The sequence below is a fragment of the Perognathus longimembris genome, chromosome 14, assembly GCF_023159225.1.
Source record: "Perognathus longimembris pacificus isolate PPM17 chromosome 14, ASM2315922v1, whole genome shotgun sequence".
Taxonomy (NCBI): domain Eukaryota; kingdom Metazoa; phylum Chordata; class Mammalia; order Rodentia; family Heteromyidae; genus Perognathus; species Perognathus longimembris.
The window spans coordinates 52,688,640-52,703,576 of record NC_063174.1 but is presented as its reverse complement, the minus strand read 5'-3'; the positions used below and the strand labels follow the sequence as shown (position 1 = coordinate 52,703,576).

At 44.2% G+C, this 14,937-nt stretch overlaps 1 protein-coding gene across 2 annotated transcripts in view; it reads left to right on the top strand.

Moving 5' to 3' along the window:
* The window catches only part of Efcab11 (EF-hand calcium binding domain 11), a 137,585-nt gene extending 124,961 nt beyond the window's left edge, over positions 1-12,624 (top strand). The window contains exon 6 of one of the 2 annotated variants that reach the window (XM_048361935.1): positions 12,421-12,624. In XM_048361935.1, coding sequence (XP_048217892.1) covers positions 12,421-12,502 — 82 coding nt within the window. In that variant the 3' untranslated portion in view covers positions 12,503-12,624. Of the gene's footprint in view, positions 1-3,222; positions 3,310-12,420 lie in introns of those variants that run through there. The other variant, XM_048361937.1, reaches the window with a different exon arrangement.
* The last annotated feature ends 2,313 nt before the right edge of the window (positions 12,625-14,937 follow it).

Sequence of the window (14,937 nt, the reverse complement as noted above, 5' to 3'; positions counted from 1 at the left end):
TTGATAGTCATTGCCCACAGGTCTAGAAGTTTTAAATGCTAGGAATTTACTATAAATGAAGCATTAGCAATTTATTGTAATTATGTTGATCTAAAGCCAGATTCTCAGTTGGCTCAGTGATACATATCAATGAGAAATGGGATAGATGGAAGATCTGTTTTCCCCAAGTGGATTATTCAACACTAAAATAAAAACTGCTAAAAATCTTAATTTCTATAAATTCCTGCATTCTCGTTTATTGGGGGAGGGGGGCAAAAGGACTACACAGGATTGGGGGATGGGAGATGGTACCAGTCCTGGGTCTCCAGCCAGGGCCTAGGAGCTATCCCTGAGCTTCTTTTGCTCAGTGTTAGGACTCTACCACTTGAACTATAGCTCCACATCTGGCTTTTTTTTTTTTTTTGATAGTTTATTGGAGATAAGAGTCTCACAGGTTTTCCTGCCTGGACAGGCTTCAAAGTATGATCCTTAGATCTCAGCCTCCTGAATAGTGAGGATTGAACCACTGGCACCCAGCTTCACAAGATTTTAAAATCACTTTTCTATGACCAAGACATAAAGAGTAAATGACTGGGATTTCTGCTGAGTCTTAGCTAATCCCAGATGAGAGGCTTTTTCAGAATTTGACCCTATCTGTCACTGTCCCTAGAGCGATGATCATGTCCTGTATCCTCCTTTGAAATACTATGTTTCTAACTAGTGAGAGCCACACGCCTACGTCATTATGTTGCTAACGTTGCACTCCCAGAACTCCTCGCTGCTCTCAGGAGACTGGGAGGTGTCCAGCTACATCTTGGGAGGAGATGAAAGTAAAGCTTCGTTGAACTTGTTTGGTCATATACAAATTTCTGGATTTTATTCTTTTTTTTTTTTTTTTGGCCAGTCCTGGGGCTTGGACTCTGGGCCTGAGCACTGTCCCTGGCTTCTTTTTGCTCAAGGCTAGCACTCTGCCACTTGAGCCACAGCGCCACTTCTGGCCATTTTCTGTATATGTGGTGCTGGGGAATCGAACCCAGGGCCTCATGTATATGAGGCAGGCACTCTTTGCCACTAGGCCATATCCCCAGCCCTGGATTTTATTCTTGATCATTAGTTCTGAAGTCATGATTATACTTTTGATTTCTGATGATTTTTGACATCATTTAAAAAATTAATTGTCCAAGTGAAGCACAGAGGGGTTACAGTTTCCTATGTAAGGCAGTGAGTACATTTCTTATCCAACTTGTCACCTCCTCCCTCATTTTCCCCCCTCTCCCTTTCCCTCCCCCCCCCCATGTGTTCTACAGTTGTTTACACCAAATGGTTTTCTAAGTATTGCTTTGGAATGGTTTATCTTTTTATCCTTTTTTAAAAATTCTGAATCTTGTAGCTTTCAGATCAACTTTAGACTTACTTGTTTCAATTTTCCTTGAAAGGGAACAAGTAGCTGTGTACCGGTGGCTCACACCTGTAATCCTACTCAGGAGGCTAAGATCTGAGGATCAAGATTCAAAGCCAACTGGGGTGGAAAGACCATGAAACGCTAATCATCCATTAAACAGCTCTACCACTGAGCCACAGCTTCCCAACCATAGGTAGTGCTGTGGCTCAAATGGTAGAATACCAGCCTTGAGCTAAAAAAAAAAAAAAAAAGCTAAGGGATAGTGCTCAGGCCCTGAGTTCAAGTCTTGGTACACACACACATACACACACTCACATACAAGTAATCAAATAATCTCTGCAATTCTTCTATCACATCTTATTGGGGGAAAAAATTCTACTCAAAAACATTACAGAGAAAAGTAAGCATTATTTGACAATTGGTGTTTTCTGACTGCGAGGCACTCTGCTTTTTAAAAAGCAAGCTTCCTTCCAAACAGTGGCTAACAATGTTATTAGCAGGGCATTCACAAATGGCTTAATGTTTATAGTTCACATTTCAACTTCAACTCTATTTGTTGCATTAGCAAAATGAAGCTCGTTAAGTCTTATTCTTTTAGCCCATCTCTCCAAGCCTTCCTGAACCCACTAATTCTCAGCTTTTTTGTCTAGAAGTAAGTCATCTTTCCTGCATTACATTTGAAAGTTCACCTCATTCCTAAACCTCCAATCAAGGATATGAACTTGTTGCTTTCCAAGAGGCCGCATCTGTGTACTGAGCCATTACGCCATCTGTGAGAGTGGTCAGAGTTCATTTTATTGCCTTCTTTGTGGACGGACTTGTGCTGTAAAAGCATGTGTCGTTGAAAACATAATTTTCCTCATCATTATGCTTTCTTTCTAGCCAGATCATAACCTGCGAGAAATCTATTGAGCCCAGAGTGAAAAGCTCTTCAGAATAGCTGTTCTTAAGAGATTAAATGATTGCCATCTCTGTCCCATTTCTTTTATCTCATAATCAAGTTCAAGATGATACTGGGTATCTCAGCAAAAGTGATTATTTGGAATAGAAATGGCCTTATCTCTGTTCATATTTCACACTGCTAAAGCAGGATCTTTTTTCTTTCCACTTATATTTATACATGTTTGTAGTTCCACACGATCGAAGACTCAAAGTACGGTTTTCAAAAGGATAAAAATGGCTTAAATGGTGAACAGGAAACGGTATACATTTTTAATTTTCCTTTTCCTTTTTTTTTTTTCTTCAATGCCAGTAGTTTGGCTCGAACTCAGGGCCCCACATTCATGCTTGGCTTTTTCACTCAAGACTCATTGTATCACTGAAGTCTTCTGGGTTTTTTTTGGCTGGTAAGAGTCTCCTGGACTTTCCTGCCAGTGCTAGGTTTGAACTGTGATCATCAGATCTCAGCATCCTGAGTAGCTAGGACTGCAGCCATGAGCCATCACACCAGTCTATACTTTTAAGTTTTCTGTATACAAAGTCACTAATTGTAAGACATAGCTTGGTGTCATCAAGTTTTAGAGCTTAATCAAATCTTAGGAACCATTCAGCCTGACAAACTGAAAAATTACAAGCAGTTAAAGGACTTACCCAAGATTCCAAAGCCGGGCAGCAGCCTGAGACCGAAGCTCCCCGCTGGGCCTCTGCCCCTACCACTCTGCGCCGGGGCCTGTAGTAGTTGCACAGATAGGCCATGGAAAGAGACTGGGAGATCCAATGACCCAAAAGTACAGGAAAGATTTTTTTTCTAAAGAGCAAGTGCCAAGATGTTTGAGTTGACTTGTATTCCTCATCCTTAAAGCTGTCTAATCTGTTTCCTTGTTGTCATTTCTCTACTGTAGAATGAAACAAAATGAAGATCGCATCACTGTTTAGTAACAGCTCTGTCAAATCAGTGCTAGAGAAGAAGTAGCCAGACTGTTTGGCAGAAATGAGACTCGGGCTATCACTGGGCCCGCACTGGGCCCTGGTGGGGTACTGAGACTTAGGCATGCCAAAATTATACTCTTTCTTCCTTTTAAAATATATCTAGCTTTTGAAATAAGATTCCTCACTCTTCAAATGTACAAAATAGGAAGCATGAGTCATTACTTATGGGTAATCATTTTTCCACCGATGACTGCATTTTACATCTCATTTCCCCCTTCTCCTTTTTTGGGGGGCGTGTATGGGGGAAACTGGACAATCTATTCAGTCACTCTGTAGGGGCAAAAAACCCATATTGGTCAAGAATCACAATTACAGACACTATGAACAGAAATTGTTAATGGATACAAGCAAGTTTCTTTTTGTGAATATAGAACTAAAGGGAAATAATTCAGAATCTTGGGATCTGAGCAGAAATCTGAATTATCTTAGGGTTTCTTTCAAAATTAAATCATTACCCTCCCCTCTCCCCGAAAAAAATTACAGCCAGGGGTTGGTGGCTCACAACTATAGTCCAAGCTACTACACAAGAGGCTGAGATCCAAGGATCATTATTCAAAGTTATCCTGGGTAAGAAAGCCTGTGAGAGTCTTATCTCCAATTAACCACCAGAAAACTGGAATTGGAGCTGCTCAAAATGGTAGAGCACTAACCTTGAGCAAAAAAGCACTGGGGGATAGCACCCAAGCCCTGAGTTCATGCCCCACAGCCAAGCCAAAAAACAAACAAACAACACAGTCTGTCCCCTCCTTACTCGTCTATGGTTTTGTTTTCCTCAGATTTGATTACTCAGTCAAAATGGAAATTACAGAAATTAAAGTTTTAAATAGCGAGCACATCACTGTGTGGAGCGTTCCATCTTGCTCTGCCCAGTGTGGTGTGGGCATTTTCCTTTGCCCGGCAGGTCTACACTGGCCCTCAGGTCCCTTACTGACCCTTCAGTCACTGAGCAACTGCCTTGATGATCAAATCTACTTTCAGAGTATCATATTGCTTATATTCACCAAACCCACATTTTGCTTGCTTACGAATGGAATTAACGATGCCAGTGATTTCATTATACTATGTTTTTATATCCTATTTTTCATCATAGTTATTATTGTACCTCATTTATGTGTTAGACATTATCATAAGGGTGTGTGCATAGGAAAAAGCAGAGTATCCATAGTCTTCAGTATTATTCGTGGTTTCAGGCATGCACTAGGGTCTGGGAACATACATTTATTGAGCTTCCACTGTCTCGCTATCAAGTTGCAGGTATAGCAAGGTCTCAGACAGGATACTTGGTATGTTAGGATGATTTCACCTTCAAGAGCAAGAAGTGCATTGCAGATTCCTTTAAATAACACAGGTGATTGATTGGGCCAGTGGCTAAGAGTCTTGACATAGGACAGCTTCGGGAATGGTTTGATTAGACTGCAGTTCTCCCAGCTATTGATAGCTTTTCCCTTCCCATGTGCACAACTCTGACTGAGGCTGATAATTACCCCCCTTGAAAGCCTGTGCCCAGGTTATTGGATCTGTGTGCCATTGGACAGGACTGATACAGAAAGGGTTTCTTGTGGGAGGAAAAGGCAGTTGTAAAACCAACACCTAACCTTTGCATCCCACATGTCCACACTGAAAGAGCTTCCTTCTCAACTTGCAGACAGAATCTACGCACTTGATTATGTTTGGACCAACTCTTTACCCATCATGAGGGGCCAGAGAAGGAGTGCTAGGTATTCATTAGCCCAGCAGTCTTTAGCCATTCACTGTGGTAAGGAGGTGGGATTAAGTGATTGACAGGATGCTGAGATCCCAGATCTTTAGCCAGTCACTGTGGTAAGGAGGTGGGATTAAGTGATTGATAGGATGCTGAGTTCCCAGATCTGGAGCTGCTGCACAGCCCAGAGCGGGTGGGATGGAGGTTGAGGAAGTAACTAACAGTGTCAACCAAAAATATTCACTGCACCGTTAGTCTGTGGCTGCATCTGGCATTACTGCAGCCAGATTTTGACCGCTTGTGTCATTCTTTTCTTGGCCTGACCTGGACATCCTTTTATTATTTATAGTTCATCCTAAACAGGCAAGACTAAACTTATAGTTAGTCAGCTCTTAGCTGGACCTCTGCACCCAAAGGGATCCTATAAGGAAGTTACATTCAGGAACTTACTTTCTTCACACTATAGAAATACTTAAAGTCTAGTCTACCTGTTGATGACTTACTAAATATTAGTAAGTAAGACATGTGTATTCAATGGTGAAGAGAGAAATTAACTTTGACATTTCAGTTGTCTGGAACCTCAACAGTTTTTTTAGGAGGAGTGATGGGCTCAAAAACGTAAGAGCCTAGGCACTGACCCTTAGCTTTTTTACTCAAGACTGGAGCTCTACTAGTTGAGCCACAGCTCTACTTCAGCTTTTTGCTGGTTAATTGGAAGATAAGAGCTTCCCAGACTTGCCTTTCTGAGCTGGCTTTAAACCACAATCCCCAGATCTCAGCCTCCTGAGTAGTTGAGATTGCAGGCATGAGCCACCGGTGCCCAGCTTCAACATTCTTCTTAAAGACAATGTTTAACTTGCTTTAAAAAGCATTTCACAAATAGCTGAAGACTCCGATCTATTTCAGATAGTGAGATCCCTGTTAACTGAGCGAGAATACGGTGTGACGTGCTGTTGCTGGTGGCTATTTAAATTCTCCGTGTGAACTTCATCTCTCAGAATAAACTTTCCACCGTGTTTGAACCTGGGTTCCTTTTGGCAGCAGAACCTGTGATGAGGGCTTGTGTGAAATAGAATGAGGGGGGAAATCAAGTGTCTGTTATCAAGTTTATTACAGCTATGAACAACTAGAGTTTGATCCTCCATTGAGTTTGAAAGAATGAAGTCAGAGCTGTCTGCCTGAGGGACTGAAGGAGGAAGCCGTTGTCCGCTGAATCACAACCTTGTTGGCCAAGGGTTGCCCTTTGGGGTCTTAATGCTGTCTTTTCCCTTAGTTTCTCTGAGTGAGTGTGTGTGTGTGTGTGTGTGTGTGTGTGTGTGTGTGTGTGTGTGTGTGTGTGTGTGTGGAGAGAGAGAGAGAGAGAGCATTCCCAGGAAAATAGCATAAGTTGATGTAACTGGAGGGGTGGAAGGGTGGGTGGGGTTGAGAGAGATGGGGAGGAACATGGTAAATTGTAATCATAAATTGATATGTTCATATAAAACTATTGAAAGATAATGAGAGCCTGGCACCCTTGGCTCATGTGTGTAATCCTGGATAGGAGGCAGATATTGGAGGGTCACAGTTCGAAGCCAGCCCAGGAAGAAAAGTCTGGGAGACTCTTATCTCCAGTTAACCACCAAAAAACCAGGAGCAGAAGTGCGGCTCAGGTGGTAGAGTGGCCAGTCTTGAATGAAAATGCTAAGGGACAGCTTCCAGGAGGCCCTGAGCTCAAGCTTCAGTCTCAGCACCAAGATAAATAAATAAATAAAAGGAAGACAATAATAGAACAGTCGTCACAGGACGCAGCCGTGGCAAGGAGCTCTCAGCAACGGCTGGGGGCCAGTGTGGAGATAGAGTAGGTGAGGTGACCACAAAGGAAGCCCGATGCACCGGAAGGGGCGCGCCTGCGCCGCAGCGGGAGGAGAACTGGGCATCACTGGTCTTCCCTGAGAAGCCGAGGGGCAGCCGAGGGGCTCGTCTTAGCATGCATCTGTGAGGAGGTAAACATTAAGCAACCGCATTAAGCAAGAGCAAGGGGGTTCCTCGGTGGGAGAGGGAGGGCTGCACGCGGGGTGCTGTCCTAATGGCTTCTGCACTGTGGGTCCCCTCGTCCCCAGCACCTTGCGTGTAGGGTAATTTTTACTCTTGTTTTCTTAATCACGGTGGCCACTTTCCCCTTCCTAGGACCCTAGATAGGAGTGAGGAAGAGATTCTTTTTTTTTCTTTTCCGCACTACAAAAATCCCACTGGCAAAACTTTCCTCCCTGAAGTCCTTGCCTCCCCCATTAAGTTTTTCGCTGATGTGTCAGGTGCATCGAACCGTGTCAGCTCTTCTACCCACGGAGTGGCGATGCCAGCAACTCATCAGAATTCTGCCTCTCTGAGGTTGATGAAGACTTTGCTGTTGTCCAGGCAGGACGCAAGGACCATGATCTGCAGAATCCATGCAGCACACACGTGCCCTAAGCACCCTGGAAGTCACTTGTTCAAAAAACGTGTCTTTAAGGCAAAACAAAACTTTTAAAAAAATTTTTTTACTAGAATATTCCCAAGGATTGCCTCAGCTCATGGCTCCTCTAGCTGGGTAGGTCTTCCTGGAGATATTTTTGGCTGTCCTAAGAGGGGTGGAGGGTGCTACTGCCATCTAGCGGCCGAATACCCCACCGTGCCTGCTCAGGCTGGGAGCCCCTGACCTAGCTGTTGAGGATTCGTACCGTGAGACACAAAGCCACTTGTTTTCGAAATTAAGACTAAAAGAAGAAATCTGTCATAGGAAGACAGAATTTCCCATAACCCAACCATCTCCATCCTCGCTGACATCTAACCAGATGACTGGAGATGTTGGATGGCCTTGCACTTACATTGTACATGACAGCTTGTATTCTTGTTTCCACATAAAAGTGGCATTTCTAAACATTGTAACTAAGATTTGTCCATCATTTTAGTGTAATAAAATCTATAAGCTATTCCCTCTTTATTTTTCTCAAGATGACTTGGATTAAAAACCATTCTCTCTCCATCTCTTTCTTCGCTCATCTCTTTTCTCTCTCTCCTCTCTCCTGTCTCTTCTCTCCCTCCCCTCTCTCTTCTCCTTCCTCTCTCTCCTCTCTCATTCTCTCTCTGATCTGTACTGGGGATAGAATAAAATCTATAAGCTATTCTTCATTCTATCTTTCTTTCCAAACCCTCTCCTCTGTCTCTCTCTCTCACCTGCAGTGGGGATTGAATAAAATCTCTAAGCTATTTGCTCTCCTCCCCTCTCTTCTCTTTCCCCACTCTGCTTTCTCTCCTCTCTCATTAGTACTGGGGATTGAACTCAGGACCTCAAGCGTGCTAGACACATGCTCTATCCACTTGAGCCATTCCTCCTGCCCCCATTTGTATTGACTGTTTTCAAGGTATGGTCTCCCTCTGTGCCCGGGCCAGCCTGGCCTGTGAACCTCCTATTTGTGTTTCCCCAGGTTGTTGGGGATGACAAACATGCACCACTACACCCAGCCATTGTGCATCTCTCATGGCTGGGACAACAGACCCGTACGGCTGCACCCACCGATTGGTTGAGGTGGAGTCTCTCTGTCCAGGGTAGCCTCAAGATACCTCCCCCCCCCCCCACCTCTGCCTCCCAAGTAGCTAGGATGACAGAGCCGAGCCACTGCACCGTGCTAAAAGCCAATGTATTTCACTCTGCCTTTGGAACCTTGGCCGTGTGTTGCAAATGATTTTACAACAAGAACTACCTTCCAAGAAGTAAGCGTGTGTGGAACATTCTAAGAAATCTGTTCGGATTGAAACCTTTTCCTACAAGAAGCGGTTACCACTTTGGAGAATAGCTCACAATGTGCCTAGTTTGTCACTTAAATAAGGCAATCACCCCACGTTTGGCTGTGAGAGCCTGGCGGGGGGGGGGGGGACTGTGTGTCCCCCGCTTCCTGCGGGGGTTTTACCAGCATGGAGTCCCTCGGGGTGGGCTTGGCAGTGAAGGCAGAGCAGGACCTGGGCTGTTGAAGACCATGCCACATCCGTCACCAGGAGGAGAGGACGGCTTTGTGTAACGAGTCAGGTGAAAAGAGAAAAACCCCGTCCCTTGCGCTCGGTCAGAGTAACTGTAGCCGCTTTGGAGGTAACGGATCTGGAAATGTGTGTGCTTTCACAGATAGGAAGCCTGCAGGAAGTGAGCGGAACCGATTGTCTGGTCCTGACGGAAAATCTCGGGGTATCCAGGTGTCAGCCAGGGCCGTCCTGCCCTGGCGGGCTCCCACAGTGCTGCCTGGAACCGCGGGGTGCTCGTTTCAAGCTCCTCACGCATTCCTAGAGGGATTGAGGCTCTGGGTTCTTCCTGCTGTCAGCGGATGGGGCACCGTTCTCGCCTCACCTGCTTTCCCTGCTCTCTTCTGCTTCTGCTCAGAGAAAAATAAATAAATAAAACGTCTCTAACTCGGGCCTCAGCTCCTGACAGTCACCTCACGCGCGTCCTCTCCCCATGGTGTGCGTGGCCGTCGTGCGCGCTCCGGGGATAGGCGTGGCCACTGTCACGCACAGCACACGCAGCACTGAAGCACCCAGAACCCTCTGCTCCCAGCCCCCCCCCCTCGCCCCCCGCCCCGGGATAGCGGGTCTCCTCACTTAGCTTCCCTCTCCCCCTGCTTCTGGTCCTCTGCCGCACTGGTTCATGCTGCCCTCCATGGAATAGGACAGCTCTTGGGAGACCCTACTCCCCAAAGCCAATCCCAGGCCTCCCTGATGTAGCTCAAAAACACATCAACAAGCAAACACCTTTAACTTGAATCGGATCTCCTTTATCTCAAAAACAAACACACACCTTTAACTTGAAGGGGGCGGGGGAGGGCTGTGTTTTTAGAAAGCAGTTTTCATTGCTAATGGCCACATTATTTTCAAATCGGTCTCACTTTTTACCCAGGCCAACCTAGCCTGTCATCTTCCTATTTACCCTTCCCATGCAGCTGGGCTGACAGGCGTATACCACCATGCCCAGGTTTGTTGTTGTTGTTTACTAGTTTTGATGGGATATTGAGAACTTTTTGCCCAGGCTAGCCTTGAACCATGATCCTCCTGATCTCAGCCTCCCAAGTAGCTGTGGTGACATCTATGAGCCATCAGGCCCAACCCATCGCCCCATTCCAACAACTTGCCAAAGTCGTCAGCAGATGTCTCCTGCACACAGTCTGTGTTTGGCAGGTGTGGTTGAGTAGAGAGGCCACATTCTGAGATTTCCTGACTGGCGGTTTCAAGGTGGCATCTTCTCTGTGTTTTCTCTCACTAACTACTTTTTTTTTTTAAGACTCTGTAGATGGGATTCACTTTCTTTCATTCCCAGAACACCTTGGGAAGGGATACGATTTTCCTAATACTGTCCCCTCTTCTCCCCAGAGTCACGGATTCCAGTGCATTCCATTGCCTGCCATGGGTTTAGAGGTGGGCACGCTCTCCAGGATCTTATTTCCGGTTGGGGAGAGGAGTGGCAGAGTGTTTTGGCACTGATTGCATATGACTACGTTCTTGGACTCTGTAAACAGAGGCGATGAGACACTTCCTGTTTACCTAGCGTCACTGTCTTCCTGTGCTCGCAACTCCAGCTCTGCCCACTATCCACATCTGTTCCTCCCTCTGACTCCGTGACTGAGTGTTGGAGCTCGGAAATCTTCACGGGCATATTTCTGTCTGTAATGACAACCATCTCTTGTTACAATTATAGCCCTGAGACTTGAGTTTCCTCTTTACCTGACCAGATCTGCTCCTCTCTGGGAAGAAGAGTCACAAGTCATAAAATAGTTCACCATAGTTTGTTCTTCACAAAAATAAGACTTCCCACTCTACGTGACGTCAATAGAACGCCACGCCAAGTCATATACGTGCACTTTGTGTGCTTTCTTGAGCATAAGGCGCCCATTTTCTGATTGCAACTTTGATGAACACAGAAAGCTGAATCGGAGCTAAAATTTGAGCTAAATACAGTGACAACAGAGGTTATTTACAGAGAAAACAGACATTGGATTCCCTTCTCTGCAAACACTCAGCGCCTCAAAAAAACAGCAGGTTCTTAGAAGCAGTTTATTTGAAACATTACCTTTTCGAGGTTATTCACTTGACTCACCCTCTGAAATTGATAGTTCAACCTTAGCAACTTGGAGTAGAGGAAGAAAAGGCCATTTATCTAATCCAATTCCTTGGGAAGAAAATACTTACACAATATTAAGAACCTTCAATTTGCTAATTTTATAAAAGAGATGATTTATATCCTGTAGTCAGTAACTTGTGATAGTGATTACTTCTAATCCGTTAGAAGAGATCTGACTTGCTGGTCCTTAAGATATAGCATGAAATCGTCATGTATATTTCACCAAAGGAAGTAATAAGAATAATGACCCCTTTAGTCTACAATCATTTTACTCTAACACACTGCAACATGGTTTTGCCGTGGGGCAGAGAAGTAGGGGTTTTCTCTACTTCAAAAGAAATGAAAAATAATCATCACTCTTATCCAGCACCATTACAGACTTCAGAGACTTTGGCATGAAATATTCAGAAAGTTTATTTTAGAATTCAATATTTTAAAAGCCTGCTTTAAAACTATTACCATGATTAGTGGCTCTCTTGCTTGGGCTGGTCTTTGCTTTCAAAAGCCCTGTGTCATGGCTGATGCTATTTGTTGCTGCCACAGAATGTAATTTTCCTCAACCACAGAAGCTCCGCTGAAGGCTTGTTATACATTGTTTTAGAATGTCCCCCTAGACCACTACCCATGGCTTTTCCTTTCAGACGTACTCGTGTGTGTGTGTGTGTGTGTGTGTGTGTTCGTGTGTGTGTCTGTCTGTATTGGAACTTGAACTCAGGGTCTTGTGTTCTTACTTAGCTTTTTCACTCAAGGCTGCCACTCTACCATTTGAGCCATACCTCCAGTTCTGGCATTTTGCTGAGTAATTAGAGATAAGAGTCTCACAGATGTGTCTGCTTGGGCAGGTTTGGAACCACGATCATCAGCTCTCAGCCTCCTGAGTAGCTAGGATTATAGGAGTAAGCTCTCAGCACCTGGCTTATTTCTTACTTGTTTATGGCACATTTCGCTTATAAAATGTGTATGTCTTTTATCATAGATAAGTGCAAAACAACTAGAGAAACAAGTATTTCTCCTTGTGTAATAATTACAGTTGGCTTCATCTCTAAATAGGCTCAGAGTATTGTTTTTGTGGATTACAATAATTTCAGTAATTATTATTCAGAAATTATGTTATATAAATCATTATCAAATTATTATCAATATAGACAAAATCCAAGGCATCAGCCTTAGTTTTCAAGTACTTAAAATAGGTTTCTGCCTCCCACAGAAACCTGCAGAGAAAGACTCTAATGTGCTCTTGAAATCATGGATGAGGATAACATGTAAATAATTTTCTGTTTCATATTTCAGGGAGGCAGATCGAGACTCAGATGGTCATGTCAGCTTCAGAGACTTCGAGTACGCCATGAACTATGGACAAAGTGAATCTTAACATGTGTGAACTAGGGTGGGCATTTGTGGGACTTTCCATAGGTTGAAGAGCAAACAGACTGCTCTGCCAACCATGGGATGCCACAAACTGGTGATTAAACTCCACGTTTTGCAGTTTTTTAATTCATTATTTATTTATTTTGTCCGTTGTTGGGCTTGAACTCAGGGCCTGGGTGCTGTCCTTAAGCCTCTTTGTACTCAAGGCTAGCGTCCTACCACTTGAGCCACAGCACCACTTCCTGTTTTTGATCGGTTTATTTGAGGTAAGAGGCTCATGGGAACTTTTCTGCCCTCCCTGGCTGGCTTGGAACTGCAATTCTCAGATCTAGGATTACTTCAAGTTTTTGAAGGCCAATAATATTCTTGGTCTCAGAATCCTAGCCCTGGGAGGAACTGGGAGTCTTCTACTCCACCCACTGCTTTTGTCACCCCCCCACACCCCCTCCACACTGCTGATTACAGAGCTCCCCTTACCTCATTTCCTAGTCCTCGCTATCCACCTGGATCCCTGGTGCTCATCAACTCCAAAGGGCTGGGGAGGGGCCCCCTTTATCCTGCCAGTAGCATATTCAACTTTGGTTGAAAAGGAGTAACATTATTCCTGTTATTGCTTACTGTGTTCAAGCAGTGAACAATGTATTGGGGAAAGAAAGACTTAAGAGTTCTCTATACCGCTTGCCAGAGTGGCTGAACCAGTTTACATCAGCCACTCTGGCAAGCGGTATGGAGATTCCTCAGAAGGCTAAACATAGAGCTCCCCTATGACCCAGCAGCCCCACTTTTGGGCATCTACCCAAAAGACCACAAACAAGAACACACTAAAGCCACCAGCACAACAATGTTCATCGCAGCACAATTTGTCATAGCTAAAATATGGAACCAACCCAGATGTCCCTCAGTAGACGAATGGATCAGGAAAATGTGGTACATATACACAATGGAAGTTTATGCCTCTATCAGAAAGAATGGCATTGCCCCATTCATAAGGAAATGGAAGGACTTGGAAAAAATTATACTAAGTGAAGTGAGCCAGACCCAAAGAAACATGGACTCTATGGTCTCCCTCATAGGGAATAATTAGCACAGGTTTAGGCAAGTCACAGCAGAGGATCACAAGAGCCCAATAGCTATACCCTTATGCACACATAAGATGATGCTAAGTGAAATGGACTCCATGTTATGGAAACGACTGTTATATCACCGTTGTAACTACTTTCAACATGCTATGTGTCTGTTATTCATGATCTTCTTGTATCCCCTTCCTATGGTGTACCTGCACTATCTCTGTATCTTATCTGAGTACATTGGAAACCGTGTATACTGGTATTAGAACTAGGAAACTGAAAGGGAATACCAAAATCGAGAGACACAGGGTAAAAAAGACAAACGACGACAAAAGCAATACTTGCAAAACTGTTTGGTGTAAATGAACTGAACAACTCATGGGGGGGAAGCGAAAGGGGGGAGGGGGCGGGGGGAATGAAGGAGGAGGTATCAAACAGTACAAGAAATGTATCCAATGCCTAACATATGAAACCGTAACCTCTCTATACATCAGTTTGACAATAAAATTTTTTTTAAAAGATTTCTCTAAGAAAATACACACAGAATCCAAATCATGATTATACACTGGGTCCAGCAGATTGGCTATAAAAGAAAGGGAAACTGTAGTGGGAATCCTAGAGTACGAGGTGCATTTGCAGAACTCTAGAAGGCCTGGCCTGGCCTGGGTATTCTGAGAAACAGAATGCCTTGGTTGCACATTTCTGGTTTTTGGTATATTCTGCCATCAAACACGATTCAAGCTCTCCACAACCTCAGCCATCCATCTTGGGTTTAGAGTCTCGGTGCCTGCAGACCCAGTGATAGCTGTGCTGGAGCAAAACCTATGACCTTGGACATGGGGCATTTATTTAAAATTATTCCAGACTAGGGGCTGGGATATAGCCTAGTGGCAAGAGTGCTTGCCTCGTATACATGAGGCCCTGGGTTCGATTCCCCAGCACCACATAAACAGAAAACAGCCAGAAGTGGCGCTGTGGCTCAAGTGTGGCAGAGTGCTAGCCTTGAGCAAAAAGAAGCCAGGGACAATGCTCAGATCCTGAGTTCAAGCCTCAGGACTGGCAAAAATAAAATGCAATGCACAAAATTATTCCAGACTACAGGGTTCGGTTCATAATTCACAACATTTAACAACATTTGTGAAACAATCTTTGCTATAATTCATACTTTAAAGTATTAAGCATTTAAAGGTCAAGTAAAATGTAAATGTGTAAAACAGAAATATTAAACAAGTTCTGTTCTCATAGAGATTATTAGCAGATGATAGCTTTAATAAAGTTTTAAAGTGTGATTAGCCAGTGGAGTCCAAGGAGGTAAGACAATTAAGTGTAATTTGGTGTCCTAGAGTAGAAAAGAGACATAAGGTAGAGACAG